Source organism: Lissotriton vulgaris, chromosome 11 (assembly GCF_964263255.1).
Source record: "Lissotriton vulgaris chromosome 11, aLisVul1.2, whole genome shotgun sequence".
In the NCBI taxonomy this organism is placed as follows: Eukaryota; Metazoa; Chordata; class Amphibia; order Caudata; family Salamandridae; genus Lissotriton; species Lissotriton vulgaris.
In genome coordinates, this window is record NC_141699.1 from 11,058,336 (window position 1) to 11,085,135 (window position 26,800).

The 26,800-nt window shown below is 43.7% G+C and overlaps 2 protein-coding genes across 2 annotated transcripts in view; one reads left to right on the forward strand and one right to left on the reverse strand.

The window, feature by feature from the left end:
- The window catches only part of PUS1 (pseudouridine synthase 1), a 45,220-nt gene that overhangs the window by 17,404 nt on the left and 1,016 nt on the right, over positions 1 to 26,800 (reverse strand). The window contains exons 2-4 of the mRNA XM_086942656.1: positions 6,935 to 7,198; positions 6,126 to 6,263; positions 4,563 to 4,665 (exon numbers count right to left, since the gene is read on the reverse strand). Of these exons, the coding sequence (XP_086798782.1) occupies positions 4,563 to 4,665; positions 6,126 to 6,263; positions 6,935 to 7,156 (463 nt within the window). The 5' untranslated portion in view covers positions 7,157 to 7,198. The remainder of the gene's footprint in view (positions 1 to 4,562; positions 4,666 to 6,125; positions 6,264 to 6,934; positions 7,199 to 26,800) is intronic.
- LOC147678890 (uncharacterized) overlaps positions 21,442 to 26,800 on the forward strand; it is a 197,227-nt gene continuing 191,868 nt past the window's right edge. Inside the window, exons 1-3 of the mRNA XM_086942655.1 lie at positions 21,442 to 21,519; positions 21,620 to 21,717; positions 21,847 to 21,957. Of these exons, the coding sequence (XP_086798781.1) occupies positions 21,936 to 21,957 (22 nt within the window). The 5' untranslated portion in view covers positions 21,442 to 21,519; positions 21,620 to 21,717; positions 21,847 to 21,935. The remainder of the gene's footprint in view (positions 21,520 to 21,619; positions 21,718 to 21,846; positions 21,958 to 26,800) is intronic.

Consider the following 26,800-nt stretch of genomic DNA (forward strand, 5'->3'; position numbering starts at 1 on the left):
TGCGTCCGGTAGGCACAGAGCATAAGTTTGCGAATTCGCCCGAGGGGAAAGCAACTCCGATGCCTCTAGCGAGCCGCCATCTTAGGGTCAGGCAGGCAGGCAGGCCTCGGCACTGTAGAGCTTGAAGTGCGCTGCTAGGTAAAGTCCCATGGCCACCCCAGTCGTCGTGCTAAGCCCCAGTCTCAACTCCAGCGAAGGTATCTATGAGAAGGGCGAACAGCAAAACACACAAGATGATGGACGGAATGTTGCACAATGGCAAAACATTCACCCCCAGTCACAGATCTGGGTTTAATCCATCGTTAATTTGCTCACCAAGCATCCCCAGTTCAGACATGGCCATATGCAGATCAGTCAGGACCCTGTGCCTCATGGGAACAGTCCAGCCCGAACTGCCAAGCCATGTCTTCCCTGGACCGGAATCAAGCATCCTAGGACCGAATTCTGGCTATCAGACGTCTTCAGCAAGGATAGCTTGACTCCAGTGGCGTAGTGAGCACGGGACCCACGCTTACCACATAGGGTGAACAGCAAAACACACAAGATGATGGACGGAAGGGCTCCTGCCTGCAAGCGGAATGCCTTGCGGGCAGCAACAGATTCCACCGCTCAATCCGGCCTGGCAGCCATCATCTTGTCCGCCGATCCCAGGCCGCTACAGACGCCGAGACCGGGGTGATCCCAGATGCAAGGAAGCAGATTAAGGCTCCCCAGGAGCCTGCTACATCTTCCGCCACTAGTAGATGTTAAGCGCAGCCCTCAGAATGCTGGGGGACTGCCAAAAGCGGTTCCGGAATTGAGCGCGGACCGGGAGCAGAGACTGATTACGACCGTTCAGCCATCTTGCCCGGCCTCGCTGCTTTTGGGCAGCTTTTAATAACTATTGGGAGCGAGTTCCATAATTTCACTGTACCCAGGACAAAGCTTCTTCCTCGCCAGCAAGCTTTTTTAAATGTTGGTGTCTGGAGGAGTTTGCTCTGTGCTGATCGTAGGTGTCTGAGTGGATAGTACCAGGTGAGGTCTTTCAGAAACGCTGGTCCATTTCCGTGAACAACTTTGTACACCAAATATAGGGATTTAACTTCTATCCTTTTCTTCACAGGAAGCCAGTGAAGTTTTTTTAGGCCTTCTGACATGGATTGGAATTTGTGAAGGTCAACCAGCATTCTGGCGGCTGCGTTCTGTACTCGCTGAAGCTTGAGCATGTGTTGTTTTTGAAGGCCCAGGTATAGGGCATTTCCGTAGTCTAGTCTAGCCATAGCTAGAACAGTCACTAGTGTTTTACTGCTTCAGGGGGGATGAAAGTGCGTACTTTCCGGATTAGTTTTAATGTTAGAAAGACCAAGGGGACAACTTTATTGGCCTGGTGTTGGAAGGTCAGTCTGTCATCAAAAATGATGACCAGATTCCTCACCTTGTGGACTGGGTAGGGCGAGCTCCCATACTGGGCAGCCACCAGTTCTGTGACCAAAAGGAGGTGTCAGATCTCAGTAAGAGAACCTCTGTTTTGGTTCCATTGAGCTTTAGGCAGTTTGTATACATCAATTGGTTTATGTGGGATATGCATTGGCTAAAGCCTTCAGCCGTTTCCTCAGGGCTACTTGAGATAGACACCACAATTGGGGGTTGTCTGCGTAGGAAATTAGTGTGAAGCTGAACTGCCTGATGATATTAGCTAAAGGCATCACATATATATTGAACATGGTGGGGCTCAATGATGAGCCCTGCGGCACCCCACATAAATAATCCAGAAATTTCATATTATTTACATCTTCTAAATAATGTCCAATTCTCTTATATTGAAGAGCCTATAAGAATAGGAGTGGGAACTTCATTGACTATAAAAAAATTATGTAGATCTTCGGTGGCATTAAGGCCTTTTGGAGTTATGGAATAGAGTTCAAAAATAGAGCGGGTCACTAGCGGTCGCAATAATTTTTCGCGGTTACCCCTCTGCTTAGGGCCGGCATTGCGTCAATCACAAAATACTTCAAACAATTTAACCTGTTATTATGCACTCGTTTGAAGTGGCGCGCTACTGGATATGAAGGATCAGAGTTATCAATGGTCTTCAAGTGTAGTAAAATTCTGACATGCACTTGTAGCTTGGTACTTCCCACATACTGAAACCCGCAAGTGCATTCTAATACATTACTAGCATGATCTATTCTACAAGTGTAGAGTCCCTGTAGTTCAACTGGTCTGGGTTTAAATGATATATCATCTTTAACAGTATTAATTCCAAATCGGAGAGCCGTGCAAGAACTGCATTTGAAGAACCTCTTTCTGGCCGAAAGCCAATTAGTGGTTGGAATGACTTCAGGGCTGCTTTTGACCAGTGCATTGTTAATTGAAAATGCTCAACAAAACGTTATGTCAGTTTTTTTTATTTTTTTAGGGAGAATCAGGCCTAAAGTAGAGTAAGTTAACACTATTGGACACTGTTTATTTATAACGGACCTGATAGGTGTAATTCTATGTACAAATGTATGGAAAAATCTAAATTAAAGACACACATATAATCAAATTATACATACATTTGTACATAGAATTACACCTATCAAATTATACTTGTCAGCATACATAAGCATATGCTGTAAATTTGTGTTTCGGGTATGGTGGTCATGTAGGAAAGAGCTAGTGAGAGCTTGCAGGTAGATTACAGGTTATGTGCCCAAAGGGGAGTGTTGTCTTTGTATGAGGAAAAAGATCCAGGGCGTCACTAGAGTTACATCCTGAGGCAGGCAGCTGAGCCAGCCGACCCGAGGTACTAGGCTTCTGCCCTACACCGAACGCTCACACCCGAGTGAGTGATGTCTCCCAGAAAGCTCCAGCCTGGCATACGTAGGTAAAGGAAAAGCAATACAACCATAAAGGAAAACAGGGCTAAATGACGCAGCAACTCGGTGGGACTGAGCCACCAGTGGGAGTATTCAACAGGGAATTCCACACCATTTGTGCAGCGTTGGCGGAGCACTGGTGATGAAGCAAAGTTACTTGGAAGCCGGATCCACTGCACTCCTTAAAGGCAATAACAGGGCGATACATAGTAGATCGCCAGTACAGAGCTGGTACTACTACAAGTGGGTGAGAAAAGGCAAGGGTTATACCCTCTCCATGGCAAAGAAGAAAGGACTTCAACCGGTCTATCACATAGCCAGGTATCAACAAACAGGCTAGCAACCAGCAATGCAATGCCTGCGTGTGCACTAGGGTGGAACATTGAGAAAAAACACGAGGATTAGACCTTTGCACTTGGTCACTGGGTTCAATCTGTGCCTTACTTCTTTCCTTCAAGCCATTGAGTCTATGATTGGTTTGAGACAGTGGAGGCAGCCAGTACCAAGGGAAGCATCAAGAACACCAGAAAAGTATAGGGACTCGTTCCAGGATTGTTGAGGGATTGTAGAACCAGATGCAAATTTGAAAATGCATGTTCCTTGAAAGACTAACCAGTTCATCGTGAGCCAGTTATCTTGGTGGCACTGATGCCACTCGCATTTCTCTGTAGCTATTGATCGACTCTTGAAGGCCCCCAATGTACCTGGGCCAAGTGTAATAAAGAGCCGACTGGCACCCAGCATATCTTGTGAGAGTCGTTATTTTTGGGTTATATGTGGTAACTAGAACAGACAAACCTAGCAAAATCACCAGTTTCTTAGTCAAGTCATCAGCCAACAACCAAGGATAATGATTACAGGGGGGTATGAATACACCCCATGTGCTGTGGGAAAGTTGCGTAACATAGAACTAACGTCTAGGTCTGTATTTGGAAAACTAACTTTGAGAGGGCATTGCTTACAGCACACTAAAAAAAGGCAGACTGACTGGGCTGATTATGGGCAGCCAAGGTTTCATTTTCCTACACCGCCACAAAACAAATCATCCTTCTAACCAGCCTATTTCAAGACTTTTGTCCCACACACAGATGGAATGTATTCATCCAGGTTAATAGTCTTTATTACTCTCCTTTCAGTTTGATAATGGGCATACATTACCTGCTTCTTGCAGCAGCTCTTCTATCATCATGGTCTGCCCAGCGACTTTAAATGAGTGCAGGCCAAAGCCAGAACCCACACCCCTATGTCAAAGTGAGATTCATCACTTTGCTGAATAAGTTCCAGGGCCAATGAATTAAAGCATTACAATATATATATATATATATATATATATATATATATATATATATATATAAATATGTTTTTTTAAAGAATTACATGAAAAATACAAAAGAAATCCATCCACTACAACAGGACCACGAGTCTACAAAGACAGTGCAACAATTGTTTGTACTTTTCTATCCTTGGCACTTGTGAGGCTGCCTCAAGAACACAAGTGAACACATGACAGATGTTGACCGTGAGCCCAAGAGCAGGGATTAAACACCATACAGGAGTACATCTTCAGGCTCAGAGAGGAGCAATGGTGTTCAATGAGGTTCAGATTTGTTTTTCTCCATATGCAGAGTCTATTCAGGCCAATTATCTTTTGGTGCTGAACCTTAAATTTAAATTGTGCTTTGGTGGTCAAAGAATCAAACAACTGCGCTTAACACTTCTTACCCAGAATGCGAATATGAGTAGGAAGGTGAGAGTTTATCTTCTCGACGATGTCTTCAATGAGCCAGACTTTCAACGACACAATCTGACCTGCTGCTGAGACACCCTGCAACAGACAGGCTCTGTTATTTCATTACAGAGAACGGCAGTACTCGCAATCAAACACAATAACACTCAATTGTGTCAACATCTCCTACTCTTTCAATAGCTCCCTTGTGTGTCACTCAAGACCAAAATGGTCTGTTTAACCCAATTCAGTGCTACTTTCATGCGTTTGCATTTCTTAATGCTTACAACTTCACACAATAGAGATTGGATTGTGGGGTGAAAGCAGCGATAAAAGGACTTCACAGCATGTAGATTTTCTGTGTATTTCAATAAAATGTTTTCTATTTTTGTGCTCATAATCACCCCTTGTCTTGCTTTCATTTTCTCACAGTGTATGATCTGGATCACAAACAAGGAGTTTGGAACAGAGTAAAACACAGTTCTTGGAAACCTTAAAGTGCCAGCAGCCACAGGCTAACTATGTGTCTTTTAAAACCACTATTCTATTCAAACGATATCATGAGCATATGCTTAGATTCACTGAAGTGTAGCAGTGGGTAGATTTTGTTGGGAAATTAGCATTTCTTTAAAGACAAGACTAACCTTAGAAACAGCTGCAGGGTTAATACTTATTTCCTCAAATAATTTAAAGCACACCCCAACATCCTCTTAAAAGGCTGAAGCTTCCAAGTTGTTCACCTCACCAGTATCCCCTTACAAAGATAAACAGTGACATAGAAGATACAATGTGCTAGGTCTGAATCCAGTCTAGATGCAACTTAGTGGATTCTCATACTGGTCCAGTGGAATCAGAAGTGAGGTACAAAACCTAAATCAGAGGGTCACTATGCCAACTGTGGCACTGCTTCCTTCACATTCTAGGGACAAGATCAAAGTGGCAAAGTAAAAAATATATCAGGTCCAGACTGGTCAGGGCAATGGTTCTTAACCTGGGGTCTGTGGGCCTGCCGGGCCCCCTAGGGATCGGTGACTGTGACCTCAACTAAAGCACTAGAGTGCACCAACAAAGCATACATTAAGAGACATTCTCGAGCCTATCCTATTGCTCTGCATGTCAGAATAAACCCACATTTGTAAGCATTCAACTTTTCGCATTAAAATTAAAACTGGATTTTTGTGCATCTTTTGCTGCATATGAAGCAAAATATTTAATAATTTATGTATTGTTATAATAATACTGGTTTCTGTACTTGTGTGCTTTGTTTTGAGGTTTTAATTTGCTTAGCTGTGGTACCTGGTGTCAAATAGTCATTCAATGGGGGTCCCAGAATTCAAAAGGTTAAGAACGCTGTTTTAGGGGAAACACGAATAGTGACAAGAACACGGTTTGTGGCACAAGAAATGTAGGAATTGTATAGCTGTCTATCTAAGGTTATAGAATTCTCCAAGATTTGAAGATTAGAGTCACTTTAATGGCATGTGCCTAGGGGTCTGGTCAAGCCTAATGAATAAACTATAGCCCCTCTGCCTAATGAATAAACTATAGCCCCTCCTCACCTTGTCTGTCCGTGCGCATCTTTGGAAGGACATTTTCTTCATGTCTTCACCGTGGTTTTCTGGAATGCAACCTGACCGCACCAAGGCCTGCACCAGCTCGTCTTCGATGGTTTTGAACTGGGATGAACCAATGTTCCTCTGGCAGAGAAAACGTGGAATGAATGAAAAAGAAACAGAAAAAAAGAAACATGGTCATTCTTGAACAGGGAGATTTTTTTCTGCATAATAATTCATGTTTCCATTTAATTTGTTTAACAGGTTTATGAATGGAGGCTGGAAGGTTATGACTTATGATTGGTAAATCGGCATTGTTTGAATGGTACACGTGCAGGATCACTTGCTACCCACGATTATTGCCCAATGCGCCCAGACCGAATGTGGGCATTAGAAGAAATAGCTGGTCTATCGAAAGTGACCAGGCCCGTTTGTACACAGACAGAATGCACACTACTTCACCATTTGTATTTAAGTTACACGCACAACACAAAGTGAATTGCCCTGTTGTGCTCATATCGGAGGGGTCATTATTACCCAACATAATAGCCCATTTGAATGCAAAAGGTTGAAATGCTGGGTTGTATCTGCTGGAATAAAATGATGTGACCTGCAGGTTATATGAAGACATTTGTAGCAGCTGGTACATGATAACCTAGTTATGATATGCCTATTATTAATTTAAGAGAATAGAGGCAGGACACAAATGTGAGGGGGAAAATGAAGTAAAAGGGAGACCAGTCAGTCAAAGAAATAAAGAGGGGGCAGTAACCGGATAGGTAACCTCAACCCCATCAGTAGCCACAGGCCCATACCTGCATCCCATGGTAACCCTTCCCGGAGTAAGACACCAACAGCGCAACCTTCTTCTTGGGGTACTTCTTGCTCTGTTCACTCTCATGGTCTGCATTGCTCTTAAATTTTTTGACCACCTGTCCGTTTTCGATGCGGTTTTCATGATCACTGGCCCCTCTCTTGCCACCACCAGGACTTGGACCCCCTGGCTTGAGCACAGCTTCCTCCGGAGGTTCAGCCATTGGACCGCAGACTCAGCTAGGTACAGAAACTCGTGATCAGGTCTGTTGGAAGGTTAGACATCAAAAGGTCAATGCAACAGACAAGCTTGATAGAAGCAGGTAGGGCACCAAAAGATTTTCTTTCACTTTTGACATCTCTGCAACCTACTACAGGTCCAACTGTGATCCCCTGTTTAGGACTTAGACAATAGGAACACTTCATACTGCTGAAACATCCTTGCTCTTCTGCACACCACTTACCTGGGCTCAAAAAGGATTAGAACATTTTTCATAGTGATACAGCAGCAGCAGAAGGACATATGATTCAAGATAAACATTTTAAGTTGAGGCTTTTGTCAACACATTTATTAGCACTGCCGTTGTGTCAGATTTTTACATGAGAGTGGTTTTTCTTAACGTATTTTATAAGAGTCGACATGCTACCTTACATCCACTTCAGAGCACTGCTATGACATTTCCCTCAGCTCTTTTCATTATGTTCTCAGCAACTCGTGCATATTTCATGTACAAGCGACTTTTGAAAAACTGGCCTGTGCCCAGTGCCATGAACTCTGGTCCTACTCGGCCCCTGCCTTCATCCCCATCCCGCTAGTGATACCCTGCATCCCTCCTTCGTTTGCTTGATCAAAAACGACTCTTCCCTGCTGCTGACTCGCTGCACAACATAGTGAGGGCCTTCACTTGAATCCACTGCTGCTTCACATGCAGCACCCACCCCACACAAGCTCCAGCCACTCCAAACACTGCCAGGCGGCACCACATCCAACAACAAACTAGCACCCCTAGACTCACCAACATGCATACCACTCAACATCTGCTTGCTCAGCAAACACGAAACCGAAATCTGAGAGCTGTTGATCAGCGATTCAATGGACCTCCCCTTCGTAAAGGCAAATGGTCTAAACCCAACATCGGCACCCGCATTGCCATGGTAATCTCAGCAGGCTACAAGATAGCATGACAGGAAAGCTTTCAGAAGTCAAGAGGGGGACTCGCAATCATCTACAAAGAAACCATCAAATGCACCACAACCATGGAAAACACAACTCGTTTCATGGAACATCTGCAAACTGCAAATCTCCAATAACTTCTCCCTAAGCTGAACCCTGTTCTACCTTCCATTGGGACCTCGTGCCAGCTTCACCAACTTTATCACAGACTTCGACACCCCCTCACTAAATCCAAAGCTTCAAATACTCCTCGTGGACCTCAACTTCCACCTGGAAGACAGAATCGACCCCAGCTCTATAGCACTCCTAGAAAGCCTAGACAAAATCGGACCAATTCAACTCACCACAGAATACACGCCTTTGACTGCATCAAGTTCAACTTGGCCTCACCCCGGACTTAGACCAACCACTGCATAGACCATTTCCAAGTCAACCCAAACCAACTCTACTAACAACATAGTGGACATTGACAACTTCAACAACTGGATCAAGAAATGCGCAGACTAACTGCTGCCCTTAAAACTCAGAGAAGAACCAACAAGCAAGCCAGCTGGTACACAGAGGACCTTCGTAACACCAATGCTAGAGAAAAAGCAGAGAGCCAGCCGCGAAACTACTGACAGAATCACCATCAAAGTAGCCCTGAGACAATACCACAAGCAACTAAAAGACACCAAGAAAAAAGATTGGTAGCTCAACGCATGGAAGAGAGCTCAAACAGCAGCAAAGAGATCTTCTTAGTCATCACAGTTTTCACTACACCCCAGCCTCCATCTACAACACCCCTTCTCAAGACCTGTCCGACCTATCCAACTTCTTCAACCCCAAAATCGCAAACATCTAAAGCAACTTTGTACCCCAACCAGACCCGAGCTAACTAATCGCAGACTTGTCCATCACTAACCAAGAGAACCACCTGACCCCATGGAAGACCCTCACCAGTGAGGAAATCGCCACCATCAAGAAAATTGTGCACTCCAGGGACCCTTGGAACCTCCCCATCTATAACCTCGGTGCATCACCTGTCAGCAGAACACTCTCTCACATCCGGAACACCTCCATCACCACCACCACCTCCCAGGAAGCATGGAAGCACACAGCAGGCAATGCCTTTCTCAGAAAACCATGAGCCAACCCCAGACAGCTGGTAAACTTCCATCCTGTCGCCCTGCTTCCCTACCCAGCGAAAAGGCCATCAACAAACTCACAAACCACTTTGTGGTCACCAACTACTGGGCAGCACACAAATAGGTTTCAGAAAGAACACCTCCACCCCCGCATACACAAAATCAAATCAGCAGGTCGCTCCTTCTCTTACATCACACCAGAAATATGGAACGGCCTCCCCGACCCCTTAAGAGCCTCTTTCTTGCTACTTTAGTTTCGCAAGATGCTGAAGACCTGGCTCTTCGAATAATTGTGCGAGGCCCTCACGCCCATACATCTGCTCAGCACCTGGACATGCTTAAGGCTGATTAAGGCGCTCTAAAAATCGACTTTACATAACAATGAGCTGAGTAGTCCTAGAATAATGGCTTTGGCAGCTGGGTTAAACGTATGTGCCCGTAACCCAAGGTGGAAGTCTAACACATAGAAGACATTTGGGAGAGGGGTGAAAGTGTGGTCAAAGTCGATACCCAAGACTTGAGGCAACAAGTGCAAATTCGTTGGGTGATTTCTTAAAGGTCAAATAAAAGAAGGGGTGGATATTAAACTCTGTCATGGGGATACCAAGAGGAACATTGCTTTACACATGTACAATCAGCCTGAAAATATACTCCGAGTTACCACTGTGTCCCTCACTGGTTAGTACATTTCTATAGGCCAGCTGCTGACCTTAGAATGCACTGTTTGGAAAGTAATTCAAACTTCCCAAGTCCACATTTAGGGTAACCTGTCCTGCTCAGCAGAAAACACATGTGGTATGACTCTCAGCTTTCGCTAACATATTTGTAGTATACCCAGACCTGAAAAGCTGTTTCCAAAGCATAACCAGCATTGACATAGCCAATTGGTCTCGCCTATGTGAGGTATATTATGTGAGGTATATTGGCTATGTCAATTTTGTTTTTGGTTCTGCTGTATGGTATGTCTTCTTAACTAATAATTCAACACTAGCACATGTTAGGAAACAGAAAAATTAATGGTATGTGGGCACCACATTGACATCTTGAGCAGAGATCTGTGGGGTCTTGGGGCATAAAACACTATACAGATAACTAGGCACTGCTGACATCTACCAACAAAGAGAGGAAGAGTCCTTTTTTACCCCACTTTAGCCATACGTAAAAAGTGCAGTTCTGTTTTTTAACTTTAAGATGTTTTGTTGAAAATGTGATTTGTGAACTTGCTTAAAAATGGCACAAATAAAAATCAGCATTGCGGTATCTCACATATGCTTGAACATCCCCTCTTGGTCTGCTTTTTCTCAATACAGTTAAACTTATAGATTTCCCTCTTTCTTCCCGAAAGCGCTGGGTGAACAAACAGAAACGATGTAAACAATCCCAAACAAATTCACAATTTCGTGCTCTTGCTAAAAGGAACAAGGGGAAGGGAGCTGTAAAGAAGGAGAGAGAGAGAGAGAGAGAGTAAAATCTGAGTGGCAGAGTTAATAATGAAAACCATATGGAATCCAGAATCAGAGCGGAGGATGCAGCAGTAAGTGTGAAACAAGGCCCGAGGAAGGCAATTAATCTGTGCTTTGTCCATGCTCCACTGAAAGGATCGAAAGTAATGTTTGGCACTGGCCAATTAAAGGCTGCAAAGAAGAGGGAAACTGCAGCCAACAAATGGTAAGCAATGGGCGAGCTTCAAGCCCTGTCTGTAAACAATAGTGTCACTCACGCGAGACACTTGCAGTAGCACATGCTCTAGCAGGCTCAACCCTAAAAATACAGAAGGCAGGCTATAGACAGATAAACAGGTTCAGGGCCACAAATGTAAGGGGGGGGCACTGGTCCTACTTTAAGTTAAAGATCCTTCTACGTAGAGAAGGAGACAACTCCTACCTATATTCAGTCGAGAGGAAGCAAATGATTTTTCCACCAGAACAGCCCAACCACCGAGTTTGTCTTTTTTCCTTATCTGAGATGAACACTACACATGTTTAGAGTTGCCAAATACACAACAAGGTATATACTAGGTTTTTCCAAGGCCTGGAAGATTAAAACAGGCAAATGAGTTTTAACTAACTGGACTTCTAAGGTGCCCCTTGTTTCAGTCCTCAAAAGGTGGACACCCATGACCAACGTCTTATTTCTTCTAGGAAATGTCTTCCTGGTCACTCCTACAGCACTTAGTTCTGCCGGGCAGCCCCTAGGCACCATACCTGTAGGGTTCAGCACACCTAGTCAGCTGAGCTTTTTTGAAGTCGGGGGTCCTTCTTCCTTGGGTTTCCTTGGAAGAGCACCAGAAGCAGCTTGACCTGCAGAGGGCAGTTCCTGTCCCTGCAGAAGTCTTTAGGGCTTGTTTATTCCAGCTGTAAGGCAGTCTTCACCTCTATAGGTTGTTTCTTGTCAGATTCAGGAATGTTCTTTGGAAGTGTTGGTTAGCCGCCACTCTGATACTGTGTGCTAATCAGTGACTCAATAATTTACTACACTGGCAACTCTTCCAATAAAGTTTCCACATCCCTTTTCAGCACTTCATTTTTCTCTTTATTGAAAATCTTCCTAGAATTCCCCATCCAAGGTGGTTCCTGTGTTTCCCCAGCAGCATTACCTCCCCCTAGCCAATTCCAGCGGATATGAGGATTCATTATCTTAGCTGGTGCTGAAACTGGTTTGCCTTCCTGTTGGGAGTACAGACAAAAAATCTAGGGTGGCTTGCGTAAAGAATTGTTTAATTTCCTGAGATCCCGTTTGTGAGCTCCACTTCCAACAGAAGACTCTGAAGCTGCCCTTCGTGTTGTAATAGTCATGCACCTCTCCCAGATGGCTAATCTTTGGTAAGCGACCACTATTAATACCAATCCATACCTCTTGCTTGCAGGAGCCAACCTATTGCCCACTAGGAGGATGCTTATTAACAGACAGCCAGGGATCTCTATTCAATGTCTGGTGCAGGGCTGTGAGGCAAACAAGTTCTGAGGCAGTTTACTCTAAGCAGCGCAAAGTACACTCATAGGGCTGCCTCGAGCCTCCAAGGCTGTTGTGGTGTCTACCACAAGGTACAAATCACTGACCCATGTACTTTCTGTCAAATGTCCTGAAGCTACTAGAAATATGGGCTGGTCCCAGCAATTGCGGTGTAAAATCATAGGATTTGAGACTACATCGCAGGTGGTTTCTAGTGTGAGGCAATCCATGGTTCTTTGTGCTTTAGGCATCCTTGCGTGGCACTGCTAGAAAAGCAGTCCCACCCAAGAGCACATTATTCAGGGGACACTTTGAATGTCTCAGATGCAATACCTATTTTCACGGATAAGGCACTTTTATGTAAACAGTCCCTCTATTTTTGTTTCATCGATTTTAAATCGGCATTTGATCTTGTAAACAGGTCTCTTCTATGGAAAAAACTTGAAGATTATGGAATCCCGGGCTCACTACTGAACCTTATTCAATTACTGTATTCCGAAAACTGGGTCAGGGTGAGGATCGGTGATGGGCGAACCTTATCCAGTAAAATATTGGTGACACGTGGCCTTAAGCAGGGTTGCGTCCTTGCTCCATTACTTTTTAACTTATTTTTAGCTGACCTCACCAATGCACTAAACGAAGTGAACTCACATCCACCAAGGCTGGCAGGAACACAATTATCAAATTTGTTGTATGCAGATGACGTGGTGTTGTTGAGTCAGACAAAAGTAGGACTGCAAAGACTAATTAATCGAACACTTAGTTATGCAAAGGATAATCAAATGGTAATAAATGAGGCAAAGACAAAAGTAATGGTGGTCACAAGGAAGAGAAGACAAAAAAACAAATGGATGCTGGGACAAACTCAGCTAGAGCAAGTTGATAACTACCGATATCTCGGCGTTCTATTTAATGAGAATGGAAATTTTCTCCCCCAGAGGAAAGATATCACTAGAAAAGCAAATAGCTTGATTGCGGCTTTTAGAACCATACAAAAGAAACTAACTGCCTTGACATACGGTCCTTTACTAAAAATCATAACTGCTAAACTATTACCGACCTTAACATACGGTGCTGAAGCCCTAAATGGTAAGGATGCGGACTTAATTAACAACGCAGTGGCAAAAACATACAAAATACTATTCCAGCTACCATGCAATGCCTCACAGGCACAAGTAAGGCTCGAGTTTGGGATAAACAATCAACAATACGCCCGCCAAGGCCAAATTTTGAAAGTCTGGAACCGTGTAAAAAATGACCAGGATAATCAATTGTCCCGAGCCTTATGGCAAGAAGTAAGAGACAATCGTAAACTTCAAGCCTGGGCTTATCTAAATAAAGCAAAAGAAGAATTTGGAATAACAGCAATTTGGGAAAATACAATCACCCAGGAAAGCTTTAAAAAAACAATTAATAAATTGGTTACTCATTTATCGCTGCTAAAAGACAAAGAATTATTGGTAAAAAGGAAGCATGCATGGCCAATTATAAACGAACATAAAAAAAAGCAAGTCCAAAAATACCTTGAAACTCCATGGTCCCACCAAAGTAAGCGATCATTTATAAGTGTACGCTTTGGACTCTGGCCAGGCTTGTGCCATCTTCCACCATGGAAGGCCATTGAGGGCAATATGACATGTAGGCTATGTAAACTGGGACAAGAAGATATTCTGCACTTGGTATGTCTTTGTTCTGCAATGGATACAGAAAGGAAAGCAATCCTCAGGAGGTTATTTAATGCCCGAGGTATAAGGACTTGTAGACAAGCAGTAATGGCTTGTCTAAACCCGAAAGATCTACCAATGAACTCTGCTTTTGTAAAATTTTTATCGGTGATCGGGAAAAATCTTAAAGAAAATTTTAATTAAATTTCGTTTTTATGAAATGCATGACGTTTTTAAAAATCTGATTACTTAAAGATATTTTAAATATATATCTGTTTTGTAAGATTTTAATTAATCAAACAAATAAACATGAATTGAATACCTATTTTCACATAGAAAAGAAGGCAGCTTGAGAGAGACTGGACTGGGCTCCCAGTAAGAGTGCTGCATAAGGAGCTAATTTTTAGAATTAACTTGTGAAAATCTAAGGATCAGATTGTTATTTGGCGTGTTCTACAAAACCCACTAAGTTGCTTTGTCCAGCAATTGTTGGCAGAAGTTGGAGTTTTGAACAGGAGTTTTAATGTTTAAAGTGTCAACCATAGAGATAAGCACAGATTCCATAGTTGTTACTTCTTGGTGCAACCAAACTTTGCGATTTGAATGACATGTTGTAGTGATGACTCCAATGATGCTTCATTAACTGAGTCGATATGCCACAATCATTTTGAGTGTTTCAATGAATCTGTTTCAAGACTCATCACAAGATTAAGGACTCTAAGAATCAAGACGCCCTGTGTGGACACAAAATATTCCAGACATAGTTATGCAAGGAAAAGAGTTATTTTGCAACAGAAAAGTGAGTTGTAGCAAACCGGGTTTCTTTGCAGATGACTAACCCCCCAAAAAAACACTTTTTGCCCTCATCTGGACTGCTGGATGCTGGTTTTTAACTCCGATAGTGCCCTGGGACCTGCTGACTAGGCCTCAATGCATGTGCTCTTCCCCTAAAAGTTATGTGAATTGGTGCATCCAATTGGCAAGGTAATTTGCCCCCTTATAAGTCCTTAGTATATGGTACCAGTGGTATCCAGGGCAAGGGTGGTAAAGGGGTCAGCAGGGCTGCAGCACTATATTGTGCCACCCTGTGTGACACAAGTAAAATGTATGTCTGCAGGTCTGCCATCAAATCCCTGCACGAGCAACCAGTCTGCTCGAGGGTGACACTGCACACACCATATGCTGCAGAGCTATATTACTGCTTTAATGTAAGTAAATCACACTTATGGTAGTCCTCCTAAACCTAGGAGGTAGAGTGCATTATATTAAATGTGTGGCGGTCCATAGAGTAACATGGGCTGGCTACTGAGAAAACTTGAGATAGCCAGCTCCATTATGGAACAACCAAATTGTATCGTATAAGGTATCAAACACTGTTTTTTTCATCCACGATTCTTGTGTCGAGGGTGAACTGGCATGCACAGGGGTGCCTCCCTGTGTGGGTATCACCCTATGAGCCAAAGGTCCAGTGCCTCAGCGGGCGTCCCCGAGCCATTTGCCGGCAAGAGTCTGCCCTCCTAGTGGGATGTGCTAGCACTTCCCAAGGACGGAGACTAAGACCTGGGCAGGAAGGAGGTGATACCTCCTCCCTCCCACGATGGCTAGTGTTTACAGTCACTTAAACGGTGAGCCTCATAGGCTTTCATCCCCCTTAATGTGTAATTACCTTGTCCCCCACTCGGGGACAAAGCCCTTCCTGCACTGCATCTGAGGCAGATGAGAACATTTGTTATTCAGGAGGCGCAAACTCCCCAAAGCCTATACACACCTTTAGGGTGGGTTAGGAGGTCTGTACAGCCAAGGAAGGGTTCTGGCATTTTGGCAGACCTGAAATAGAGTATTCTGGGTAGCACGGTGACGTACACCCACAGGTTGTTGTCACTACAGGAGCGGGTTGGCTGCAGAGACCAGTAGCCCATTGACCACTGTCACTCACGCCTCATAAACTAGGATTTAAGGGGCTCCCCTGGCACCAGAACTTCAGTTATAACTTGGAATCAGAGAAGAGGCACAGAAAAGACGCCATCATCAAAAATAGGACTTTGGACTCTGCCGCAGGGCAAAGAGCCCAGAAGAGACCATATACTGAAACTAAGTGCCAACCTGTGTCTGTGGTAAAAGCTTGTTGCTTCCAGAAAGAGGGACCCCAGAAATCCAAATTAGATTCCCCTGACTGGTGGAATCTAACAACAGCAACCTGCAGAAGAATCAACGTGCTGCATCACAAGAATTGCCACTCCTGGTCCTATCGACAGTGAGCATAAAGAGAAGTGGTGTCCAGCAAGCTCGGAGTGGTAGCTAAGCTGCTGACACCAAGTTTCGAGTCACTAGTACACTACTGTCGACCTCCAGCTGCCGAAAGTACCCGAGGACTACATATGCCACAGCCAAGTCTTGGTGACTGCAAGTTGGGTGATCGGACCCTTGAGTGAAATCTCCAGTTAAGAGCAACTCACAGCGACCCACGTCTGCAATGATCCTGCTGCTTTGTTCCTGAATCCAGAAGTTGGAGTCATTTCAATAAACTTTATTCAGTTCACATACTACAAAACCATAAAAAGTTACAATACATCTATAAAAATGTACAAAGCACATAATACATAACTGGACGTACAATACAAATATTCCAATTTATATACAAAGATTATTGGAGTAAAAAGGACATCACATTGTTTCAATTTAAAAATTAATTCATAAAATGCAGCAGCCAAGCCTTTTAGGGTTCCAGACATTGTCTGTACCTTAGGGAACATTTCAGAAAACCACCCACAAACTGAATAGATTCAGGTTTTAATAATTGCAAAAAATAGAGGGCGGGCCAAGCTGTAAAAAATGTAACTTTTTAAAAAGATTTAAAAAAGAGCCTCCGAGGGGCTTCATAAAAATTACAGAAGAACACAAAGAGCAGCAGATCCTGAGGAGACATACTGTCGCAGCCACAGGGTGCTAACACTTGTCCTTTGTGACTCCCCTTCGGTACGGCTAATAAAAGATGGAAATAATCCCATCTAAACCTGATCAATAGGAAACACTTGTGAGCCGACAAAGGCCACGAGAGATACGGCTCCATATCTAGATATGATTTAAGCATCATGTGCTTACAGACACATTTTTTCAGCAGTTCAACCTCCTCTCTTTTAGCTTTTTTACGCATAATAAAATATTGTTTCACAAAAGCCACATCTGCCCTGGTAATACAGTCAGGTATTAAAAAAAGATCTGGACGCCCCAACTCTCTAAAGCACCCCTTTAAATACTTTAACCATGGTATATCGATCATGTGGTCCAGGCTCAAGGTCTATTTCAGTAGCTCTTGAGTAAGGCCAAGGTCTTCATTCAGCCAACATTTGAGCCAAAAAAGCAAAGGGCACATAGCCAGAATGTCGCAAATAAATGTAAGGCCAGTGTCTTCATGAACTATAAGGTTTGCGGTCCCTTTAGGAAAACCCAGCAACTGCTTTAAAGAATTGTTTTCCGTCACCTGGATACCCTCCAAACCTGTATATCCCCACAATTCGCTCCCATAGCTAGCAATCAATACACTCTTGGCTTGATAGATCTTCAACATTGCAGCTATTGGGCGATTGCCCATTTTAGCCGCAAAGTAAAGATCTCTGCTTTGGAACTGGTCACCTCTCCCCTTTTTTTCATAAGTAGTGTGCCCCAATCCAGACGATTGTCTAGTAGGACACCCAAATAGGGGAACGTCGAGCGAGGTTATTGGCACTCTTTCTCCGTTCACCTTAAAGGTGTACTGCCTCTTGGGGCGCAACCCGACCTGCATTGCGTAGGATTTCAAATTATTTATGGCCAGATCTCGGTCGGCCATGAACCCACGAAAAGTGTCAAGCAGGATCTGTAAGCTTTTAGGGGTACGTGCCAGGAGAAGTGAGACACCCATTCCTCTTCTGTTATATTGGTGCCCACGTCCTCAGCTCTGTCCCTTTCAAAAAGAGGTCTGTTAATAAGGCTCCAAAATCAGGAGCTACTAGATAGAGTAAAAGGATCTAAAAGCTCCCGCCATGTGGCCTCCTTCAATTCCATTTTAGGATTGGCCAGCATTTTTTTTATAGTTACTGCGAAGAATACGAATCTGCATTTTATCCCTAGGGTTTGCTTTCAATGAAGCCTTTAGTTCTCTGGCGGCTTTGGAGCATAATGGGTTAAACCACTTGGGATCACCGATAATCCTTCTTTGGGCCGTGACAGATAACAATGTCCCTACTTTAGAGACAATCCCATTGAAAGCATTAAGAATACCCACGGCAGTAGAATGAGGTTTCACACAGTAGGAAAATTCTGCCGCACAGGATTCATAGAGCTTTTCATAAAAAAGGGGCAGAGTTACTTGGGCCCATTTAAGGCGTCGTCTACCATCGGTCAGCTTCAGCGTGCCTGGAGCTATCACCGAGTCCTTCCTTTTCAATATACTCCCTCCCAAGCACACAATCACAGGGTTATGATCACTAAAAGCACTTGCTAATATTTCGAAGCCCACTAAGAGGGGCTGAATGCTTGTAGAGATCAAAATGTGGTCTATAAAAGATCCACCACTGCGACCTTTGAAAGGCGGAACCTTTTGTTTACTAGATGGTGATACAAAGCTCATGGATGAAAACAGGGCATATTTGTTGAGCAAATCCTTAAGAACATCTCCCTATGGAGAATGCTCAAAGTGAAGGCCCCGGTTCCTTGGACATTCCAAATCACCCATGTTAGTGGATTAAGGATCCCCACATGGGTGAGCATTAAAATCACCTAATATAAGGCTATTTCTAAAGGGGCCACAATACTGCTTAACAAAGTTGTCCAGCTGGGTTATCTTACATGGTCCTTGTTTGGGTACTGAGTTATAAAAATTAATCAAACAAAGACTAAGTTTTCCGCGCCCTAAAATGATTGCCTGAAAATCACTATATTCAGAGGAGATAACCTTAATCCTGCATTTCAGGGACAAAGAAATAAAAATAACCAACCAACCCCTTGCTCTCCCACTAGATGCTGGGATTGCAGGAACAAAAAAAGCTTTATACCCCTCCAAAAAAAGATTACAGTTAACCAACCATATCTCCTTTAGGCATATCACAGGAAAATGACTAACAAACTGCACCCATAATGGGTCTGCAACCTTCTCTGCCAACCCCACGATATTCCAGGACAACACATTATAATCCTGGGTCTTAGGTTGGTCCTCAGGGGGAACAATATATGGATCCTGTGGTGGGGCAAAAAGTAGTATTACTGGCAGCTCCTGTTCCGTTGGCCCTTCGCCTATTATGACCTCCAATGACTCTGCATTTGGCAACACTGTAGACGTTTCAGTTGGAAGCCCATAATCCAACAAGACTAAATCAACAGGCACAAACTTCTGGTCTATTTGATCCAAGGGAACTTCATTTTTGCTCAGTCAATCACAATCATTCAGCCCTGAAAGGACTGCAAATCTATTTTGCCCCTGAGCAAAGGAGGAAAGATGACAGTCACCCAGAGGATTATCCCTTTCTACCCAGGGGTTAAAAATACCAGTCCTACACTGTTCCACGGGCATATGGGGCCAAGTAGAATGCTCTAAATTCAGATTATTCTGTCTAGGGTTCTCCGCCTTATAAAAGAATCCCAAGGGTAGTAACTGAATACCCTGGCCCCTATATGCCAGACCAGAATTGACCTCCCTGAAAATTCTCTCTACGGGCAGCGGGTTGCTAAAATTCACCACAATACAATCCCCCATTCTTGTTTTCCTGGAACTTCCCAGCCAGGCAACACGACGGACCATAATGATGTTATGTACGGTATCCATCTCACTGCTACATCCAGCCAAACACGGGTAGAATTCCTGGACATTAACATAATCAGTACCAACAACTGTCTTAATGTAGATCTGTTTGTGAAGCCCACCGCTCGCAACACACTTCTACATTATACCAGTTATCACCCCAAATCCCAAAAATCCAGTATCCCCTTCGGCCAATTCCTTCGAGTGCGAAGTATTTGTTCCTCATTAATGGACTTTGACAGGAGAGCAGCCGAGATGCAAAATAAATTTATATCTCGAGGATACCCGAAAAGACTAGTTCGTGATGCATATAAAAGAGCAAGGTACTTTGATAGACAACATCTACTGACACCACGCACGAAAGAACCAAACCCAAAACTAGTCTTTGTGACAAGACATTCGACAATGAATGCTAAACTTCAACAAATAATCTTTGCCAATTGGCACATTCTGAATGCCACCAAAACTAAGGATAACCAGCTGCCCAAACCAGTCTTTGCTTATAGAAAAAACAAAAACCTCAAAGACTTAGTTATACGTTCAAGAATGGAATCAATAAACAATCCCCCCACCCAACGTTCCCTAACTGGTATGACTCCAGTTGTAGGCAACTTCAAATGCCTTTCCTGCACTGCCTGTGACTTTGCCATAGAGACCAAAGAATGGACGTTCAATAAAAAATCCCTGCGATCCCAAACACTAACAAACTGCAAAACTACAAATGTAGTATACCTACTACTATGCCCTTGTGGCATGGGATACGTAGGTGAAACAGCTCGCATGATGTCCACCCGTCTGTCCGAACACAGATCAGCCATACGTACGGGTAAACTGCAAGCCCCATTAGTTAAACACTACATTGATAGCGCCGAGACGCCCACGGGTATTCGCCGCGCTTAATAAATTACAAAAATAAATAAAAATAAATAAATAATTGAGGCAAAACATAATCCAAATGATATACGTTGGTATATCTTGGAAAAAATACGCAAGTCATCAGGAACTCTCAGCACACAAGTGCGAAAATGCAGAGAAGTTTATTGGATTTTTACCTTGGATACATATACCAAAGGATTAAACAATGAGATTCCCTGGGACCAGGTCATTAAATACAATTATGGTTGAACCAATCCTCCATCATTCTTGGTTCTTTAATATTCTCTCTGGACACTTCCGTCGGCTATCATCCCCTGTGCAGTTATTTCATATGCAGTGTTAACTTTATTTGATTAATATCCCTTGCTTTATTCTCCAACTCTAGCATTCAAAACAATCCCTCCGCACGTTGGCCCTTTCTCATCAGGTCCCCCCCATTTTTACTTTTATCGTCATGATCTGACATTTCCAACACACTTTCCCCTTTCACTGCAGACCTATGTTGTCATGCATAACATCGCTACTCCGGAGATTCAGATATCTCCCAGCGTTATTATTATTATTCACTCCCGGAAATTCTGCCTTCAACCTGTCTTTTTCTATATATTTTACATCGTTCTGATTTATAAATACACGGCTGTACATTACACCGACATTTTTGAAAATTAGATGGTCTGATACATATAAACAAATTGCCCATAACAAATATTTGGCTGTGTATTTTATCACCACTTGTGTAAATGAGTTGGTGAAACATGCACGCTCACAATGCCCGGAATACATCATTAACATGTTCCAAGATGTGACTTCAGACTAACAATAACCCGGCACCTCGGACTTCGCCCTTTCTCCCTTTCAATCACTCTCTTGAGGGACGTCCCCCCTCCATCCACAATGCGTGCCAAATGTGCACTTATAAACATCGCTCCACCTGATAACGCTCTCGGCTCATCGGGATTCATTTCAGAGACGCAAGGCAGACTCCACTATAGGATCGACCTCAGGACCGTCAATACAGGTATTTTTCGGTTACCACCCTCGCTGTGCCCAACAGCCTAGCCCATTCCATCTGCAGGTCCATCGCATGCCTAATTACACCTTGTCCCGTCTTCTCTTAGATAACGATACAACGGATCCCGGACCCCATACAGGCTGCAATCCTGGGACATTATACTTGGAACCCCGCATAGAACTATCAATAAGACTGCCCTACCAGGTACTATTATAGGTGTCCTTTCTTTACCACCCATAACCTAGGGTTTATTTGTTAATCTAGGTATATGTTTTAAGAGAGATATCCACTTAAAACATTCACAGTCTGTATATACAACCCCTCTATCCACAGATACAAACAACCATAGAAGCTTCTTCGCTTCCTACTCTGATAGCCTGTTCATACAGCTTTACCATCTCATCAGACTCCATCATTGGACTATGCGACACATTCAGTGCGCAGGTACCCATTATTTACAAAGGCCCTATTTGCTAATGATCATTTTACTCGGCCATCCTTTGAAATGTCGAACCCTTTTCTATTTCTAATTTTAGTACCAGCCAAAATTTCACCTATATGAATGGCTTAGGCAGTCCCTAATCTCCTCATATAAGGTAATCAAAACCTTCCATACTCTCTAGATATTTGAGCCCCTTAAAGGTTTAATCCTTGTTTTGCCTCACTGATATTTAATTCAATTTCCCCCTTTGCAGACCTCATTGCTTCTAACCTGTATACCACTTTTAAGCTGCCTTTGACAACATCCACCTATTTTCAGGTACCTCTGTTTTCCTGTTGTCATGACTACTCCCTCCCGCCCTCCTCCCGACTTTTCATTTCACCCGCCCGCACTAAACAAACCCTCCTAACCCCAACCCCCCTCCTCTTCAGTTCCCCTCAATTATATTCTTAGATTGTAACACCAGTACCTTTTTTCCCTCCCCCCCCTCCCTCCCCCCCCCACACCCATTTTTCCAAATGGGTCAGCCAGAATGCCTAAAAAGTTGTAGGAAATGTACTTTTGCACTCTTGTATGATAGCACTTTTTGAATGTATATGTAGTTGTAAATTTGTACACATGTAAATAAGGACATTGAAGTAGTACTGTGCCAGACTTTTGTTGATATAACATCTGTAAATATTGTATATAGATAGATACTGTTAAGGTCCCATTTTTAAGTTTCTGTATAGGATAATAGACTGACACTGTGATATGTATAAACTGACACCGATATATATTTCTGTTTGTTTGTGTGTATATATATTTCTCCATATAGGTTCTCTGGAAATACTCAAGGCTTCCTGATGAAGGCTCACAGCCGAAACGCGCGTAGTACACTGTAACTTATAGCCATGTTTTAAACAACGACTGTAATACACTATAAATACCCATGAATTGGAATTTACAGTATGTTATATATGTAGAAAGTTTGTCATTTATATATATTTAAAGTAGCCAAATATCATTGCTCTTTTTTAAAAACCAAATATGATTGAATAAAGAACACATATTTTTGTACCAAAACCTTGGTTTAGATACATTCACTTCTGTCTGGTGTCAGTCTCAGTCCATAATTCAACCTGTTCCTAATTTACTGTATTTCCAATTGTTTGATTTATCCCGAATTAGGAACTTTAGTCGGGGGTACCCCTTCATTCTTGCACACATGTACGGTGGTTGGACCTGCAACAGTATTGCGAGACAACCAATGAGTTACCTTATTTTTAAATTGGGCATAATTCTCCTTTGTTCCAACTGGAAGAGGGGGCACATTCCCTAAAATTGCCATCAGCGGGGTTGATTGTGGGGGTAAATCAATAACTGGTAAGTTATGTGGTACATCATTGGTGTGATCCTGCGACATGCCCCCTTTTTTTCCCACAACATTAAGAACTACACCAGGTTTCTCTGCTACATGAATTCAGTCTATTGGCAAACAATCAGGAGTCTTATCATTCCGCCCCCCAGCACTACTAGTAATCAAATCTATGACTGATGGAGCACGATTATTTAATTGACAGGGGGCTCCAACCTTCCCCTCAACAGGTGTCTTCGATAATTTAATATTTGAAACAGAAGGGGCTGCTGCTGCGCAACTACTGTTTTAAAAGGATTGTATAATATTGTGCTGGTCTGCTATACATTGCTCAATATTATGTAATCTGATCATGATTGGGCGTAATTTATCATCTAGTATACTGTATAGGGTAGATTTAAACACTTCTATTAATGGGAGATCAAGCGCAGGCGGGGCTGCCCCAGTTAGTGATGCTGGTATCGATGGTACAATAGATTTAGACTTTTTCGCTTGACTGCCCATTTATTTTCCTTTTCTCTTTGTGCTACCAGTAGGCCAACGTGCCACCCCCCCGTCCCCAATTGTTGCAGTGAATTAAAGTTACTAGCAGCCTTAGTATTACTGTGAGTGGTAACGGTCGGACTTTTTTCCACACCTTTTCTGCCAAAACCTGGGGGGGGGGACGACAACCCCCTGCTTATTTATCACCATAACAACGGGAGATAGGGGTGTAGCTAAAATGTCCTGCTGGGCCTCTAAAACTGGGGAAAGCGCACCCGAATCAGGGATACCATTCCCCAACCCCTGTGTAGAAATAGTGCTCACAGTTTTGTCTGTACAGTTAGTTGATTGAATTATATCCCCCTCCAGAAGCGCTAAAGAGCCGTTTGTCGGTGATCTAGAAAGATGCCTGTTTACCAGCTCAATCTCACTATCTATCACCGTAGCAGCTCTGGTTAGGAAGGCGTCCATCGTGGTCACGGTTACTCTTGCGTTACCCAGAACCCCATTCTGATTTGCCTGTGTCTTGCGCCTCCCCATAATTAGTGCACAACAATAGTGACCTCTGCTTAACTTGAACAAATAATACAGCAAGAATAAGTATCATACAACAATTTTGTCAATAGACTCCCTCAGGTCAAGGCTACTAAATAAAAGCGGGTAGATATATCCAGTATCTAGCAGTTATAGTTCAGAGTCTCTGTGTAAAAAGATCCCAAAACACTAACCAAGTCTTTAGGGGCACCGCTGCAGCGTTGAAAAAGGGGGTAGCCCCGCCAACTGGGCTTTAAGCGCCTCCTGGCGCGAAAACAAGCCTGGGTGATGTAGTCTCCCCCAGGGATGAATCGGCAATGGTGGCCCTCAGCCCGCAATCCTTCTCCTGCGTGGCGGCAATAGCAGTGAACAGAGCAGGTAAGTGGCTGGCGAATACAGACTCTATTCAATTTAAAAGGTGCAGTGTTAGGACTCATGCTACCTGTTCCTTGTTCCAGACTACGTGAACCATAATGCTTAGCAGCGGAAGGGGTTGTGTGCGGTCCCATGCTGCCTTTGGTCAGGTCAGGTGAGAGGGGAAGGTTCTTAAGCCCTCCTTCACTGAAACCCAGTACTTGGCTTTCCTACGTGAATCTAGACCTGGCTGTTTCGTGTTTTTCTCTGCTTATTCTACATTTCCCTCTCTTGTGAACCACCCTTCATTTGCCTCTTAACAAGAATCCCCTTGCTAGCGCGAGGAAGCGCTGCCCTCGGATCAGAGGTCTCCTGTGAACTTGCCAGTGACCCTGCTTGCGTAAAAGTCTGCAGTTTGTTTTTCCGCTACGTGTGGAGATGGACTGTTGGCTGTGAAGCTGCCTTTTTTTAATTTTAACTTTATTCAGCACAGGGTCGCGCTGCTCCGTGATTATTTAGTTTCTCCCTCTGTCACCGGAATCCAACCTTTACAGCGTGAGGACACGCTGCAACGAATCTATTGTTTATCCTTTTTTCAGCGCCTGGAAGCGCTGCACCGCTACCCCAGACTTGCCTCATTTTTTTGAAGCGCGAAGACGCGTTTTATTTTCCCAAGTTGTTTTCGGTTTGAATTCTAGCGCTTGAAAGCGCAGCTGACTGATTTAAGATTGCCTTTAGGGAACTTTCCTTAACCCCTTGCACTTGAAGGCAAGCCAGAGTGCTGGTTCTTTCTTCTGGCTTCTGTTGTGGGATTTCGTTACAGCAAACAGGAGTTGGCTGTCAGTTCTGTTTGTGCACAGTTTAAGAGAAGCAAAGACTCTCTCGAACTTAATTTATTTTTTCTGGAGACCAAGGAACATTATTTTTCTCCAAACCTGCCATGGTTCAGGTAAGTGTGGGATAGCACACAACTAGGGGGCTGGAGATTTATACAAGGTGGGGTTGTGATTCTTTAATAGTTCGTCCCTAGTAATTGTATGTGTTTATGTTTCTGTTCTCTTTTTGACAGTCTTCTGGTCCTTCGCTGACGTGGCTCTCCTCCTTTTGGCTGTCTGGGAATTGGATAGACAGTCCTTCTTGGTCTCTTCATCTTTCGGAGCTACTTGCTTATCTTCGGTGTTTTACTGGATAACGCGGAGAGGGCTGTATCTCTGAAGGAGGCAGAGTCCCTAGCTTCGCTCCTGTGGAATTGGTCCTTTTGCCTGGTTACTACCTTGGTGATCCGACATGCGGTATATTGGGCCTATCAGTTTCTCGCACCACTCTCCTTAAAGAAGAAACCATCAACAATTGCTGGCAGCCACCCGTGGTGTACTCACATTAATATCTCCTGCCTCATGTTGCAGTTCCTCGTGAAAATCTCTGAATACTCCTTATATTTCCTCAAGCGACTGACCAAAGAATTAAGAGGCAGATTTCGATCTTGAACTGCCTTAGTCTCCAGCTGCCCAGCAAACGAAAAGCCGGCAGGGTTAGGGTGAAAAAGGCGGACTTCTAGCCTTACTGCCCTTAATCCATGAAGCAGTCACGATTCCCCCAGCTCTCTGCTCCATTTCGGCAAGAAAGCAGCTCCGAACAACAGAAAGTTTAACGCGGCGAAAGGAAAAGCCGCCTGCAGCGTCTTGGCTCAGCGTCTCTACACACCTGAAGCTCTGCTCGGCATCTGCACACCCGAGTAAGCTGGAGTCAAGTGAGTGGTAAACCATCTTTGGCGAAACCTGCTCCACAGATTGATAGCTGTCAACTACCTCTGCACCTGAATCCATCGATGAAGCAAGGTAGAAGAGATCCAGCTGTTGCCCTAGGGTCTTGGGACCCTAAAGGCTTCCCCTCTCTGAAGGTTGAGTGTAATTCCATCTCCAAGTGTAGTTTATTCAAGTGCGGCATTTTTTATAGATCCCGTCCCCACCAAGGACAGCCAAGTAACCTTTGCACCCAGACTCCTGGGGCAAGGTAACAAAGTAATGACTGTTCAGTCTTGGTCTAGAGACCTGCAGAGCATTAACCAGAAGAGGGTTCATTCAAACTCACCCTGCAACTATCGTTTTGCTAAGTGA